Source organism: Hevea brasiliensis, chromosome 6 (assembly GCF_030052815.1).
Source record: "Hevea brasiliensis isolate MT/VB/25A 57/8 chromosome 6, ASM3005281v1, whole genome shotgun sequence".
Taxonomy (NCBI): Eukaryota; Viridiplantae; Streptophyta; class Magnoliopsida; order Malpighiales; family Euphorbiaceae; genus Hevea; species Hevea brasiliensis.
Window position 1 is genome coordinate 63,814,056 of NC_079498.1, and position 16,009 is coordinate 63,830,064.

The window sequence follows — 16,009 nt, forward strand, 5'->3', positions numbered from 1 at the left end:
CTAGACTTACCCATTGCTCTTCGTAAAGGTAAACGTTCATGTACTTACCCTATCTCTTCTTTTGTTTCTTATAATCAATTGTCTTCTTGTTCTCGGTGTTTTGTTACTTCTTTAGACTCTGTTCCTATCCCTAATACTATTGATGAGGCACTGTCTCATCCTGGCTGGTGTGATGCTATGAAAGAGGAAATTGAGGCTTTAGATGCTAATGGTACATGGGAACTATTGCCTTTGCCCACTGGTAAGAAAGCTATTGGTTGCAAATGGGTATTTACAGTAAAGGTAAATCCCGATGGTTCTGTGGCTAGGTTAAAAGCACGCCTTGTAGCAAAAGGATTTGCTCAGACATACGGGGTTGATTACTCTGATACTTTTTCTCCTGTAGCTAAACTTACTTCTATTCGCTTGTTTATCTCTTTAGCTGCTACATATGATTGGCCCCTGCATCAATTGGATATCAAGAATGCTTTCCTTCATTATGATCTTCAGGAGGAGGTGTATATGGAGCAACCACCTGGGTTTGTTGCTCAGTGGGAAGTTGGGTAAAGTTTGTAGGCTTCGAAAGTCTCTTTATGGCTTGAAACAAAGTCCTAAGGCATGGTTTGGGAGATTCAGTGAAGCAGTACAGGAATTTGGTATGCAAAAGAGTAAGTGTGATCACTCAGTATTTTATAGGCAATCTGACGCCGGTCTAATTCTCTTGGTAGTCTATGTGGATGACATTGTCATCACTAGGAGTGACTCTGCAGGTATTTCATATCTTAAAACCTTCCTCCAAACTCAATTTCAGACCAAAGACTTGGGATTGTTAAAGTATTTCTTGGGTATAGAAGTTATGAGAAGTAAGAAGGGTATTTTCTTGTCTCAAAGAAAATATGTCCTCGATCTATTGACAGAGACAGGAAAATTAGGTGCTAAGCCTTGTAGCACACCAATGACTCCAACTTTACAACTGTTAGCAGGAGATAGTGAGTTGTTTGAAGATCCAGAGAGATACAGGAGATTGGTAGGAAAATTGAACTATCTTACAGTCACTCGTCCTGACATTGCTTATGCCGTTAGTGTGGTAAGTCAGTTTATGTCTTCCCCAACTATTGCTCATTGGGAAGCCTTGGAACAAATCTTTTGTTATCTGAAGGGCGCTCCAGGAAGAGGTTTGCTATATGGTAATCATGAGCATTTGAATGTTGAATGTTTTTCAGATGCCGACTGAGCTGAATCTAAGGTTGACAGGAGGTCAACTACTAGATATTGCGTTTTTATTGGAGGAAATTTGGTGTCTTGGAGAAGCAAGAAGCAGAGTGTAGTTTCTCGATCTAGTGCTGAATCCGAATACAGAGCCATGGCACAATCAGTATGTGACGTAATGTGGATAATTCAATTACTAGATGAGACAGGTTTTAAGACCTCCCTGCTTGCGAAATTGTAGTGTGATAATCAAGCTGCTCTTCATATTGCTTCTAATCTGGTGTTTCATGAGCGGACCAAACATATTGAGATTGATTGTCACTTTATTCGTGAAAAGATTCAACAACAGATCATCTCAACAGGACACATCAAACCGAGAGCGCTTAGAGATATTTTCACAAAAGCTCTGAATGGAGCTAGGATTAACTACATTTGTAACAAGTTGGGCATGATTAACATCTATGCTCCAACTTGAGGGGGAGTGTTATGGAAAGTCAATCACTATGTTATGGAAAGTCGATCACTATATTATTTCTCTGTATATTCTGTATTCTGTATTCCTATTTAGGATTTCTTATTTAGGATTTCTTCCTAATTAGTAGAACACAATTATAGGAATCAATTGTATATATATACCCATGTACAGATTAATTAAAATTAATGAGAATCATCTCTTTCTACTCATCTCTTTCTACAATTATTATATAAAAAATTATTGTTTTATTAAAATGTGATTACTTTACATAATTGACAACTAGGAAAAACTTTATAGTGTGATTATTTTTTATTTATTTATTATTATGTAATTTTTGAATTGTTTATTATATTAAAATAGATTTTAATCAATAAGAAAATTTTTAGTATAAAATTTCAATTAAAAATAATTTAAAATATATTTTATATTATAAATATATTTTTTGTTATAGATAAAAAAATATTTAAATATAAAATTTAAATCAATAGACTATTTTGTTAATCAAATAAAAACTTTAGGGACCATATTGTAATTTACTGTTACTTTCTCAAATTCAATTTAGTCCTTTTGACTACAATTATGACAACTAATTAAGTTTTGGCTATAAGACAAAAAAAGTTTTGGCTACAACTATAAAAGGGTTAAAAGTTTTGGATTTTTTTAATCCAATACGCCTAAATACTATTATAGGAACCCCAGTTAAGAATACACTATTTAGGCATATAATTACTCTACAATATTAAAGTACAATTTCCTAGTCCAAGGAACAACCATATAGTATGTTAACACTCTCTCTCAAGCTAGAGCATACATATTGTATGCACCCAACTTGCAACAGATGTACTCAATTTTGGATCCTCTAAGAGACTTGGTAAGAATGTTTGCGAATTGGTCATTTGAGTTAACAAATCTAGTAGCAATCCGTCCTGTTTCAATCTTTTGCCAATAAAGTAATAATTTATCGCTACATATTTCGTTCTTTCATGAAACACGTAATCTGATGCAATATGTAGCGCTATTTGATTATCACAAATCAATTTCATTTGTTTGTCACCTCCATATTTCAACTCCAAAGAAGCTATTTTAACTAGATAAGCTCACATATGGCTAATGCTATAACTCAACAGTCGACTTCCGCATTGAATCCAGCCACTACATCTTGCTTTTTGCTTTTCTAAAATACTAGATTTCCTCCTATTAGAATAGGATACCCTGAAGTAAATCGTCCATTTGAAGGGAACCTATCCAATATATATCGGAGTACACAACAAATTGTTTGTCCTCTATCCTCGTACAACTGCTCTATAATTCTCTACAACACTAACACTTTATTCCTATACTTCTTCCCACAATATGTAACAATACCCCCATCTTGAGAACTTTCGTGTCCCCAAGAAAGTAAAGAAGCAGGAAATTGGGCTATAATAAAACTCTTTTCCTCCCAAGTTGCATCTTCAATAGGAAGATCAACCCACTTTATAAGTCGTTGCACCACCTGCTGATTCCCTCTGCAAATCACTCTAGTTTCCAGGACCTTCCCTGGAGCTACTACAATCTGCTCATCCTACATCTGAGGTAACTCAGTAATAGGGGTAACATCCTTGCCAATCTTCCCTTTAAGCATAGAGACATGGAAAACTGAATGGATAAGAGGTAACTCCAACCTGTAAGCTATTTCTCCCACTCTATCAATAATTCTGAAAGGCCCAAAATACTTGGCAGAAATTTAAGCACCTGTCTTAATGCCACCGAACCTTGTCTATATGGTTGCAGCCGCAAATATACCCAATCTCCCGCTGCAAATTCCCTTTCACTCCTATGCTTATCAAGTTGCTGCTTCATCCTATTCTTAAACAATTGCAAATTTTCTTTAAGGAGATCATTGAGATGCTGCCTATCCTCAACAATTTGCCCACATACCACCCTAACTATTCTATTACTTTCACATACAATCGCAGCCCCTTATTCCCCTCGTTAGTTATAACATTCCTCACTCCTTGAAATCATTCTTGTCCTCAAGAATGAGTAGTGGAAACTGTAATATAACAGCAAAACTATTGCCTCCATATCCAGAAAATGACAATTGATATGCAGCAGAAAACAATCAGCAAAAATCAAAATGTTGAAATGGATGTTTTTTTTCTACACCATGGAAGATGAATTTCTTCCTTTGCCTTCTTGCCATTTCCCATTCATCCTCTATGGAAATTAAGAAATCACCTATGTAACACGGAAACGGAAACGCGAACACGGGGAAACGCGGAAACGGAAACATCGGAGAAACGCGTAAATATAAAAAATATAGTGGTATATTTATAAATAATAATATATATATATGTATATATATGTGTGTATATATATGAATTTGGAAGTCCTAGTTATAACATTCAAATGCTAAAAAAAAAAAAAAAAAAGATAATGAAATTAATTACTTGATTAATTAGACTATTTATATATTTATATATTCAATTCAATTCAACTAAGCCTTTACCCAAAAATTTGGAGTCGGTTATATGAATTCGCTTTCTCCACTATAAACAATTTTGGGTTAAATCCTTAGAAATGTGTAATGCTTCTAAGTCATATTGCACTACTCTCCTCCAAGTCAATTTAGGTCTACCCCTTTTTTTCTTTCTATCCTCTAACCTAATGTGCTCTACTTGTCTAACTGGAGCCTCCGTATGTCTACGTTTCACATGACTAAACCACCTCAATCTCCCTTCTCTCAACTTATCTTCAATTGGCACCACTCCTACCTTTTCTCTAATACTCTCATTACGGACTTTATCTAGTCTAGTATGACCACTCATCCACCTTAACATTCTTATCTCTGCAACTCTTATCTTAGACGCATATGACTCTTTCAGTGCCCAACACTCACTACCATATAACATAGCCGGTCTTATGGTTGTACGGTAAAATTTTCCTTTCAACTTATTGGGAATCTTGCGATCACATAAAACTCCCGTGGCACATCTCCACTTCAACCATCCAGCTTTAATCCTATGACTAACATCCTCCTCACATCCCCCATCTACTTGAAGGACTGAGCCTAGATATTTAAAGTGATTACTTTGGGACAGTACCACTCCATTCAAACTAACTCCTTCCCTATCACCAGTTTGGCCTTCACTGAACTTGCTATTTATATATTTATAATTATAAATAATTGAAATAATAAATATATAAAATAATAAATATATAGAATAATAAAATTAATATTAAAATGCAGAAAACAAAGGGTCAAAGTTTTAATACAGTGAAAATTGAATAAATAAAAATAATAATGATTTAAAAAAAAAGCCTTCAAATAGGAAATAGAGTGGGTATCGATATACATCACGGGATTAGGGGAAGGAGCAGAGCCATCGGGGAAGGGAGGTAGACTGGCAGAGCATCGGATGGGGAAGGAAGCAGAGCATGGACATACACCAGTCACCTCCTGTCGCCGGCTCGCTGCCCCGCCAGGTACTCCTCCTCCTCCTCCTCTTCTTCTTCTTCTTCTTGCCTTCTCCTTCTTAGAGGTGTGACTTCTAAAAAAAAAAAAAAACAAATGCGTGTCCAGCAAAGGAAATGCGTTTTCAATTTCAAGGAATTACGAAAACGGCTCGGAGACGTTTCCTCACCGTGTCCTAACGTTTTCGGCAAGGAAACGTTTCCACAACGAGGAAACGCTCCTGCCTTCCATTTTCGTGCATCCTAGGAAATCACAGGAATAAAATCCACCTTCTTTCCATTTCAACTGAAGACTTTTTGCAAAGCTTTGTTTTTTTACTAAATTGCTCCTTATCAAAATATTCCAAAAGAAAATCTTCAGCCTCACTAAGGCCCCCAACCTTAAGAACAATAACCCCACTAGAGAGCTTTGACAACCAGTCTTGTGCTTTTTCCTTGTCAACTGATGCAGATAATGTTGTATTTAGTCTAAACATTAGCTTTTTCCTCTCTATTAGCCTCGAATGTTTTGCTCATAAGATTTTCATCTTTTAATCTTACTTCCATCAATTTCTTATCTCCACCATCATGCAAAATTGTTATGTCATCAAGAAGGATAGTCTCCTTCTTAGCATCGAAATCCTCTGTATTCTCCCCTTGGATTGTTAATTTCAATTCACAGCCCCTACTCCAAGAATCTTCAGATATATAGATGTTGGTTTTTAAAGCTTGAATGGTCTCCAGCATCTTACCCGTTTGCTCTTCAAATCTTTCCATTTTCTAATCTAATTTTTCCACTTTCTGAATCATTTTTTAGATTTACTCGTCCTGTCTTTTTAATCTTCTTTCGAAAATTTACTGCATTGCATTAAGAAGCTTTGTACCAAAAATTGTACTTCCATGATTCAAGAATTTCAAGAATAGGGTTTTAGTAGAAGAGAAAAACAAAGTAATCTTTTATCAAACTTGAAACAGAGGCCTAACCAAAGAAATATAAGTGGAAAAATGTAGAAAATAGACCTGAAATAGAGAGAAAAAAAAAAAAAAACAAGAAAAGAAAAGTTAAGGAACAAGAATTTCAAGAAGCATATTTTCAAGCCTTCGGAAATGTGGAATAGGATATTACAGAAAAAAGATAGAAGAAAGAAACAGAGAAGAGGAAATAAAGAGAAAGAAGATTGAGAACAAAGAAAAGCACAGAAACCCTAATAGAAACCCTAGAATTAGGATCCCAATATTCAAGAATGGAGGAAGGAGAAAGATTGAGAATCTGTGGGAAGAAAAGATAGATCTTTAGAGAGAGAGAATTTCAAGAAAGACAGAAGAAGAATTACAGGGAAAGAAAGAAGAATTCTCAGAGAAGAAGAAGAAGAAGAAGAAGAAGAAGAAGAATTGGAGGGAAGAAGAGAGAAGAGAAAAGAATAGAAGAAACCTGGTATTTGTGAAGACTATTATTGATATGTTATAAACACAACCAGTGTTATTAAAGCCATCTGAAGCGCCGAGTCAAAATGCCAAGCGAGGCGAGGGACCACTCTTAACACCGCCCGGCCAGTCTTCGATGAGGAAGGCGAGAGGCGAGGCGACAATGAGCCCATGTCTCATTGAAGAAATGGCTACTTTTTTTTTAATTGTATTTAAATTAAATGTAACCCTACCTGTGGCTCTTTCACCGAAAAAAAAAAATAAAAAATAAAAAGAAGACAGCCTCCAAAAGAAGTTGACAACAGCTTCTCCTCTATCTCTCTCGGATATGTCTCTCTCTCTCTCTCCTCCTCCTCGTCTTCTTCTTCTTCTTCTTCTTCTTCTTCTTCTTCTTCTTCTTCTTCTTCTTCTTTCCTCTCCTTCTCCTCTATTCTCTTCTTCTCCAAAACAGCAGCGACAGTTTGTCTTGCACAACCTTTTTTTTTTCTTTTTCTTTTTTTTTTTTCTCTCCTCCATCTTCTCTCTTCTTGAATGGTTATTGTGAATTTGTTGTTTTTTAGTGGTTTAATTTAAATAGGCATTGTTAATTTATTTAATTTAGTTTTTATTCTTGTTAATTGGTTAATATATTTTGGTTTAATTTATATGGATATTGTTAATTAATTGTTATTTAGCTGTTAAATTTATATGAGTATTGTTAATTTATTATTATTTAGTTGTTTAATTTATATGGGTAATGTTAATTTGTTTAATTTAGTTTTTATTCTTGTTAATTGGTTAATATATTGTTGTTTAATTTGTATGGCTATTGTTAATTTGTTGTTATTTAGTTGTTTAATTTATATGAGTAATATTAATTTGTTGTTTATTCTTGTTAATTGGTTAATTTATTATTGTTCAATTCATATGGGTATTGTTAATTAGTTGTTATTTAATTGTTTAATTTATTTGGGTATTGTTAATTTGTTGTTAATTATAGACCTAATGCCAAGATATGTTTTTTTTTCTTTTTAATATGCATTTTTTTTACTTAGCAAACTAATTAAAAGTATGAATTTTTATGTTACAAGTACACAAACCTCTATATATATATATATATATATATATATATATATATATATATATATATATATATAATTTAGGTAATTTAGACTATGGCACCTTGCTTCAAAAAGGCCTCGCCTCGCCTTCGCCTAAGGCCATAGGGTTCGCTGACGCCTTAGGACAGCCTTTCACCTTGATAACACTAGTCTAACAGCTTTGATACCACTTTGTTATGTAGCAAAATCCCAAACAACAGGATCTCAAGTAGCAGAAAAAATAAAAATACAGCAGAGGAAGAAAGAGTTTTAGGGAGAAGAGAATAGAGAGAATGAGAGAGAAATTGATTAGATTCTTCATATTTTTCCAGAATGATCTTCTTCAGTTATAATAGTACTTATTTATACTGCTATCAGCCCTTCCTATAATTGTTCCCGCCAACTATTGCTTTCCTAAAAACTCAGTTTTTTAGTTAACTACCACATACCACCATCACTATTCTATTACTTTCACAATCTCAGCCCCTTATTCTCCTCATTAGTCATAACATTATCTTAACAATTTCTAACAAGGAAGTGCACTGAGAGAACATATCACTTACCAAGCCAACAAGACAAGCATTTTCCAAGAAATCGGTATTATCTTTAACAATCTGATTTACAAGTTGCAGGACAGAGCATATAACCTGCAATATAGGGAAAAATTCATACCCTCACAATTAGTAGCTATGTTCACTCAAAACAATGTTTACAATGCAAATAACAAAAAAATAAAGGAATGAATAAACAACACAAACACTTATCCCAACAGTCATACACGAGTTTTAGGAACTTCAAGTAATTCCATTAGAGGAAGCAACCCATGCTGAGTGATAAAAACAATTTTCTGCTCAGGTCGCTGGTGAAATATAGCAATAAGTTTCTGACATGCAGATGCAATCACATCTTCCGATTCCTCAGGTCTTAATGAACCAACTAATCTTCCAAACTCAACAGCCTACCAAGCAAAAGCAATTAGATTTACAACCTATCAAAAAAATATATAGGCAAGAAAATTGAGGATATGATAAAAGATTCTAAACTGATAGACATTTAAATTTGCTCAAGTTTATATAAGGCACAATTAATGGAGATTCAAGAAAATTCAAGATTTTAAACTTTGACCATAAGGAGTCTTTCTCGAGTTACAATACAAGATCATTTTCAAAATAAATATAAAGCCATCAGAAAGAAAAAACAATAAAAGTGAGGCAATGACACCAATGACATCAATATGAAAAACACCAACCAAAAAGAACTAACCAAAGCAAAAGGAGAAAGGGGAAAGGAGCAAAAGATACATGGTTGAGTGAAAATATTGACAAATGAAATATAAGTATTCTAGAATTTTGAACCTACAAGACCTTGATAAATTCATAAGTTCAAGATTTAAGCGGTAAAAAGGACGCTTTAAATGGGGCATTAATTATTCATTACTAAATCACAGGCATGTAAATCGGGAAACGAAAGTTTGAAAGCTCATGTTTCACAATTTTCTAGGTACAATAAATTAAATTCAAAGGCCAGCTTCCCTTCCATTCAATTTAGATGACTTGTGCAATGCAAGTAATATTTGAAATTAATCATTAATGAACAAAATGGCACAGAAACAGAAACCACAATGGTGACATTGGCAGTACCTGTTTTTCGCCACTTCCTCAACCATCATTCAAGATATAATTTAATCCTAACATCAATTCATTTGGGTTTCCTGTTGGGGGGTTGTGGGTGGTGGGGGGGGGGGGGGGGAGAGTGGGGTGGGGTGGACAAGAAATCCAAGAATGAACTGCAAGAAGCACTGAACCAAACAAGCTTAAAATGTGAAAGACAATTCAATTGTCAATGTCTCTCTTCTCGATTCAAGCCAACTAGTTAGTGGATCACAATCAATTGTCTGCACTTTATGACTATTTCAGAATAGGAAAGTCAATAGTGTAAATTTAGAATTATACCTTTCCTATTTAGCTAGCATAATTGTAGGACTTATTAATATAAGATTCCAATTTAGTTAGACAATTATATATATAAATATGTAATCATATAATTCTTTGAAAAATGAAAATCAGTATTCTCCATATCAATTAACATGGTATCAAAGCATTAATTTCGAAGGAAGAAAAAAAACTCTAGCCTGCAATTTTTTTCTCTTCTAGTCTGTTTTTGTTTGGTTGCTATTTGCTAGTCACTAGAACTCTAGATCAACTATTTAGGGTGGCGTTTTTCTCTCAACTCCTACTTCAAAAGCCTCTCATGCTGTCAATTGGCCTCCCTACAAAGTCTGGTGACTAGACCTTCTACGAATGGCGCCCACACGCCACTTTTCCCTTTTCAGCTCTACCACAGGGGCCGATGTGTGAAGACTCATCCATCAAGGTTCTCCCCTCTAGCATTCTTCCCCGGCATCAACGCAAGGAGGGCAGTGCAATCCTGTGCATTGCTGCCCTGTTTGATGTACTTTCAAAGGTGCTCAAGTGTTCGGGCCTTGTCCTATACTGTGATTTTGCTTATGGTGTTTTTTTTCTACTTTCAGTCACTCTCCACTTCTAGGTTTCTTTTCATTCCTGTTGAGATGCTATCGTACAAAATAAGCCTGTGATTTCTGATATGATTCCAGTGCAACTAAGATCATAAAACACAACTTGATGGCTCTTAACTTCCTAGATTGAAGCAAGACAATTCATGTATATCTATGAAGGACTGATAAAGATGATCAACTCACTAGAAATCCACCTAATGATGATACCAAGCAAACTTGGATAAAGGAGGATGCTTGGTAGTTCTTACACCTTTAGAATTCCATTTACAATGAGATAATTAGTTCAATTAATCATTGTCAGTTTGATCAGAATTAATATATTAGTTGTTTTTATTTCTGGCGAAGAGATTTTTTTTTGTATCTATGTTGTGTACAAGGCGTTTTTCTGGTCCAAAAAAAAAAAAGGATAGGTCTCTTACTACTTATTTTATGAATTTTAAGTGAAAAAATTACTATTTAGTTCATGTATTTTAACTAAACTATTTGGTCCTTATATTTTGAAAAATACACTATTTAGTCCTTGTATTATGCTTTCGCTTAACTGTTTAGTCCCTCCTTTAACTTTTTCGTTAATCAATATTAGTCAAACTCCTATTTAATCCTTCTGTTTTAATAATACTAATTAGTTAGTCTATGTATTTTGAAAACCACATAAGTTAATCCCTCTAATTTGATTTCATTAACTATTTAGTCCCATAATTATTTTTTATACCTAAACTACCCTAATCCTTTTCCCCTTATTTTTCTCTCTCCATATTTATTGTCCACTACACCCACAGCCTTCTCCCCTCATCTTCTCTTTGTTTTCATCTTTTGATAAAAAATAATACAAGTTGTCTGTGCAAAAAAGTTAACCAGTCCCCCTAGATCTTTAAGTAATCAAAGAACATTGTTTTACCGTAGAGAAACCACAAAAATGAAGTCCAAGGAACTAAATGAAAATACATGAATAATAGAAAAAATGTAAATTCATATTTAGTCTCCACATAGCAAAATTTTCATTTTTATCCAAGAATTTTTTTTTCAAAATATTGTGTTTTTCAAAATATAGGATCACCTAATTAGTTTCACTAAAATAAAGGGACTAAATAGTAGTATTTTTCAAAATATTGAGATCAACTAATTAGCTTCATTAAAACAGAGGGACTAGATAATACTTTGATTAATATTGACTAACAGAAAATTTAACGAAAAGACTAAATAGTTTAACGGAAATAAAATTCGGAGACTAAATAGTGTATTTTTTAAAATACAAGCACCAAGTAGTTAGTTTTGCTAAACTATAAGGACTAAATAGCAATTTTTTCATTTTAAATTGATCTATGATGAACTTAATATTTCGTTGACCTTTAGTCTTAATGTGAAAGTACAATAATCTCAATGTGAACAAATGGTTGTTATGAGTTTTTTTTATCAACTTGCCTCCATAATTTGAGACTGCTAAAACTCATTCTTTCTATTTTGAGATTTCCTCCCTACATGACACTTTCACTAGACTACTGTATAAAAAATTCCCAAATTTTCCTAGCCTACTAACAATGCTCTTGTTAAGTCATAGTAATGGGTATGAGACTGGACAGACAGGGCAATAGAGATGGGTTCCATGATTCACGAATCAAACACGGGGCTTTAGTCGAGATAGTAGTCATGAACCTAGTCACTCAAAACGGACATATTGGAAACTTCATAACAAATCGCAACAATCTCAAAAGGCACATGTGGCAACTAAGGATTCTACAATAGCCTAATCTTCTAAGAAAATTTTCCTAGTATATGCAAATGAGTTTGTATTAAGTATCTTCGAAACTCAAGATAACTAGAGATGAAATACATTAGATGAGAAAAAAAAATAGAAGTAGATGAGAAAAGAGAAGAGAAAGTAGTTAAAGAGAATATTTTAGAGACGAGAGATGAGTATTCTTGTTTATTGATTCTTCGAATAGAATAAATGAATAGAGACAAGGATTCTCCTTTTATACATGAATAGTGCAACTGCTACTAACCCATTATGCTATTGTAAACTACTTCCTCCAAAACTAACAATACTTCCCTCCAAAACACTTCCTATCCAACTCTTGTATGCAACAATAGTCCCTCCCCTGAGAACCTTCTAGTCCTTAAGAAAGTTGAAAATTTGGAACTGAGCCTTTAGGAATGAAGGTTTTGACTTCCCAAATGGCATCCAAACTGGAACTTTGTAGGTGAGGCAGCAATATAACACTAGAATGAGCAACTTGGAGAGTCATTGGGCAAACAAATAGGTGCAGCAAGGCCCTGATTTTCTTCCTCTACCTTCTCCTTAGTTCAAACTCAGTCTCTTCGAGCAAAAGATGATTGCAATATCAAAAGAAACACATCTTATTCCTCTACCTTCTCCTAATGTCAAACTCATTCTCTTTGAGACATAAATGATTGTACTTTTTCAATTCTAAGACAATGCTGCCAATCTTTACTTCACAAGGCATGAGATAGATTGAACATGGCCAAATGATGAAAAAGATTCCTCAACTTCCAATTCTGTAGCTTGTTTGTTCAGAATCCCACCAATAAATTGTACTCATATGCACCAAGGTGCTCCCCACTAACATATCATACTTGGGTAGGATGTTGATTGTGAAAAACTTTGATGTCCATATCATCTACTTTAGAAGTTGTATATTTAGCAACACAACACCCTTTATTATTTCAAATTGCAACATCAGGTAGCTTGATGTCCATGGACAAATCCACCATGGCGCTTAGTCAGCATTTCTCTTTCCTCTCTCATGCCATATGTAACGACACCATCCTTCAACTTTACCAGTTATAACACTGTTGTCCTTCAACTTTGTCATTTGTAACAAATTTATCCTTCAACTTTGTCATTTATAACACTGTTATCCCACAACTTTACATCGAAGTAATACAATCACCAATGTAATTCTTTTTTTTTTTTAACAACATACTATATATAATAAAAATGTAAAACAAAGTTCAATCTATTAACAATAGTTTAAAAATATTTAAAAAAATTCCATTACTCAATAGACAAATTAATATTAAAAATTCTAACTATGGTATATCTATATTGGATGGGATCATGATAATGTGGTTTTAAACAATAATGGTGTTACATTGATGATTGTTTTACATTGATGCAAAGTTGCTAGACAATAGTGTTATACATGACAAAGTTGAAAGATAATAATGTTACAAATTACAAAGTTGAAAGACAACGGTGTTATAACTAGTAATATTGAAGGGTGGTCACGTTACACAGTGGCATATAAGAGGAAAGAGAAATGCTAACTAAGCACCACGTTGGATTTGTCTATGTTAGCGTTTAACCAGAAAACTAATGATTGGAGGTCTAAGAGATTTTATTGTGTAAAATTTAAAAGTTGAAGGAGTTTTATATTAAATTTTTAAATTAACGGACTGTGGCGATACAATCTCATAAGTTCATGGTTAGTTGTTGAAATTTATCCTCTCTAATCATTAGTTTCATGAACGAACAAAACATTCATGAAAAGATCCAACAAGAGGTCATCTTGATAGGATATATCATGACTAGAGAACATTGATGAGACATCTTTATAAAAGCTCTAAACCGAACGAAGCTCAAGTTGATTGCATTTGTAACAAGCTGGACATAATCAACATTTATGCTTCAACTTAAGGAGAGAGTATTGTAGAATAGGAAAATCAATAGTGTAAATTTAGAATCATATGCCCTATTTAGCTAGCATAATTGTAGGACTAATAAATATAGGAGTCCTATTTCGTTAGACAATTGTACATAAAAATATGTACTCGTATGATTCTTTGAAAAATAGAAAATTGGCATTCTTCATATGAATTAACAATGACCCACTAAAGTGTATGAAGCAATGACGTCTAGCAAATGAAGGGAATACAAAACCCATATATGCATGGCCAAAATTGTTTCAAGACAAACTATGACATAGTAGATTGAACATTCTCAAAAGGGACTTAAAATATTAAAACTTTTAGTATGAGAGAAATCGGAGAAGCAGTCTACTATATGAATGACGAGTTGCAAAAAAATCAGCGTAGATTCACTCATATATATTTTAGACGAGTGTTACTCATGACAAACATAATCTGGTCCTAGCATTGAAATGAAGCTGATGGTAAGCATATTGCATCCCATATCAAGGATAAACTCATCAAATAAATACTAGAGAAGTTCATATTGTAAAGGTACCATCCTCCAAATAAGGGTATTAGTGATGGCTCCTAATGATAGATTATTGAAGTACCTGCAGGGGAAAAAGATTTTCGGCAGGCAAATTTTCATCAAAAACCTGACAAAGAAAGCATACAAAAATGAAAATACTGTCAATAATTTTAAACTCCACAAAAAATAAATAAATAAATAAATAAATTCTTAAGAAAAAAAAAAAACTAAGTACTTAAACATACCAAACCATCAATGTCATCCTTTAGAACTCCCATCATTAGGCGAATCAAGTCACCACCACTATTTTTCAGCCCTATGTCATTCTCCATCTGTTTTTGAGCTATGGTAGCCCTCAACTTTGTAGCCAAATCATTTTTCCCAACCTCAATCACTGATGCATTACCATGGTTCACATGTGATGTTGACGTAGAAGTTGAAGCTTCAGCTGCCCGATCATCTAGGTTTTTATCAAGGGGATGAAACAAATCATCAAGAGAGGCATCTCCTGGAGGGTCACTGAACCTACTAAGCTCATTCCCTCCGAGTGTGACTGATCCCTTCAAAGCCTTCAAAGTGCCATTTATACAGATCCATAAGATTTTATTATTTCTGTAATTGAAGAGGGAGAGGGGAAGAAAGGAAAGCAGGGAGAAGAATAATGGCAAGTTAAGTCAATATTCAAGCTCCAATGGAGACCTGAATTCAGGCCAAGGGCAGGCCGCTATATCACCATAAAAAAATAATTATTATAATAAAAAAGCATGCTCAAAGTTCAAACAAAGAATTTTTGCACTCTAAATAAACACTCAACATATAAAGAAGAAAAAGACATGATATTCACATAAAGCAGATATAGTAGTCATTTAGGAAATACCATGTATTATTATCTTTAGGAAGTCATAATATGCAAATATGGTAAGAAAATCTGAAGGCATTTAGAGTGTGCAAAACTAGTGAGAAACATGAAAACAATTACCCGGTAGCATAGCACAAAAGCCTAAGCCCTAAAGCAAATAATTCATTAGCAGCAATAACTAAGGGCCATAGTACATAAAAGAAAATATAATATAACAGGAATACAATAGGTAATTACCACTAGGTTAACAGCTAAGAGTTTATTCTAATCAACTATGTTTTTGAGAAACTATATGTAGACATTAGGAAAAAAACAACAAACCAAATTATTTGGCAGGGTACGGTGCCCATGAGTTAAAATTTGCTTAAAGCTCAGTTAAGTATTTAATAAACAGGCCAGTTGCTCTGCCATTAGACCTCACCTAGGTTTTACTTTAGGCAATCAAAGCAGAAAGAACAAAGAATCATAACTCACATGGAAAGGCAACTCTAATTTCATTCTGACCATCTAAAATCTGAAACCTCGCAAGTGTATAGGGTAAGCCCCTAAATCCTTAAATCTTGTTCTTACAAAGTATATTTAGTAGTGAAGTTGACAAGGTGTATGTTTCATTCCTTTAGACAATTACAACTAAAGTTTTTATCTAGCTAAATTTTTTCTTTTCCTTCCAGAAGGGAACAGTCTAATGCAACAAAAAAGGCCCAAGATTCTGAAGTACAATCATACATCACACAAACAATAAAAGATTAGGTTTGTATGAATCATCCTTACGAACCCTAGTTGATTAAAACTAACACAGAATGTTTTGCCTTTTCTTTAATCAATTTAGTAA

At 33.8% G+C, this 16,009-nt stretch overlaps 1 protein-coding gene across 2 annotated transcripts in view; it reads right to left on the reverse strand.

Annotated features, from left to right (window-relative positions):
- The window catches only part of LOC110664197 (MAP3K epsilon protein kinase 1), a 56,134-nt gene that overhangs the window by 27,658 nt on the left and 12,467 nt on the right, over positions 1-16,009 (reverse strand). For both annotated transcript variants that reach the window (XM_021823773.2, XM_021823772.2), the window contains exons 13-16: positions 14,564-14,887; positions 14,401-14,445; positions 8,381-8,560; positions 8,166-8,249 (exon numbers count right to left, since the gene is read on the reverse strand). In XM_021823773.2, the coding sequence (XP_021679465.2) occupies positions 8,166-8,249; positions 8,381-8,560; positions 14,401-14,445; positions 14,564-14,887 (633 nt within the window). The remainder of the gene's footprint in view (positions 1-8,165; positions 8,250-8,380; positions 8,561-14,400; positions 14,446-14,563; positions 14,888-16,009) is intronic.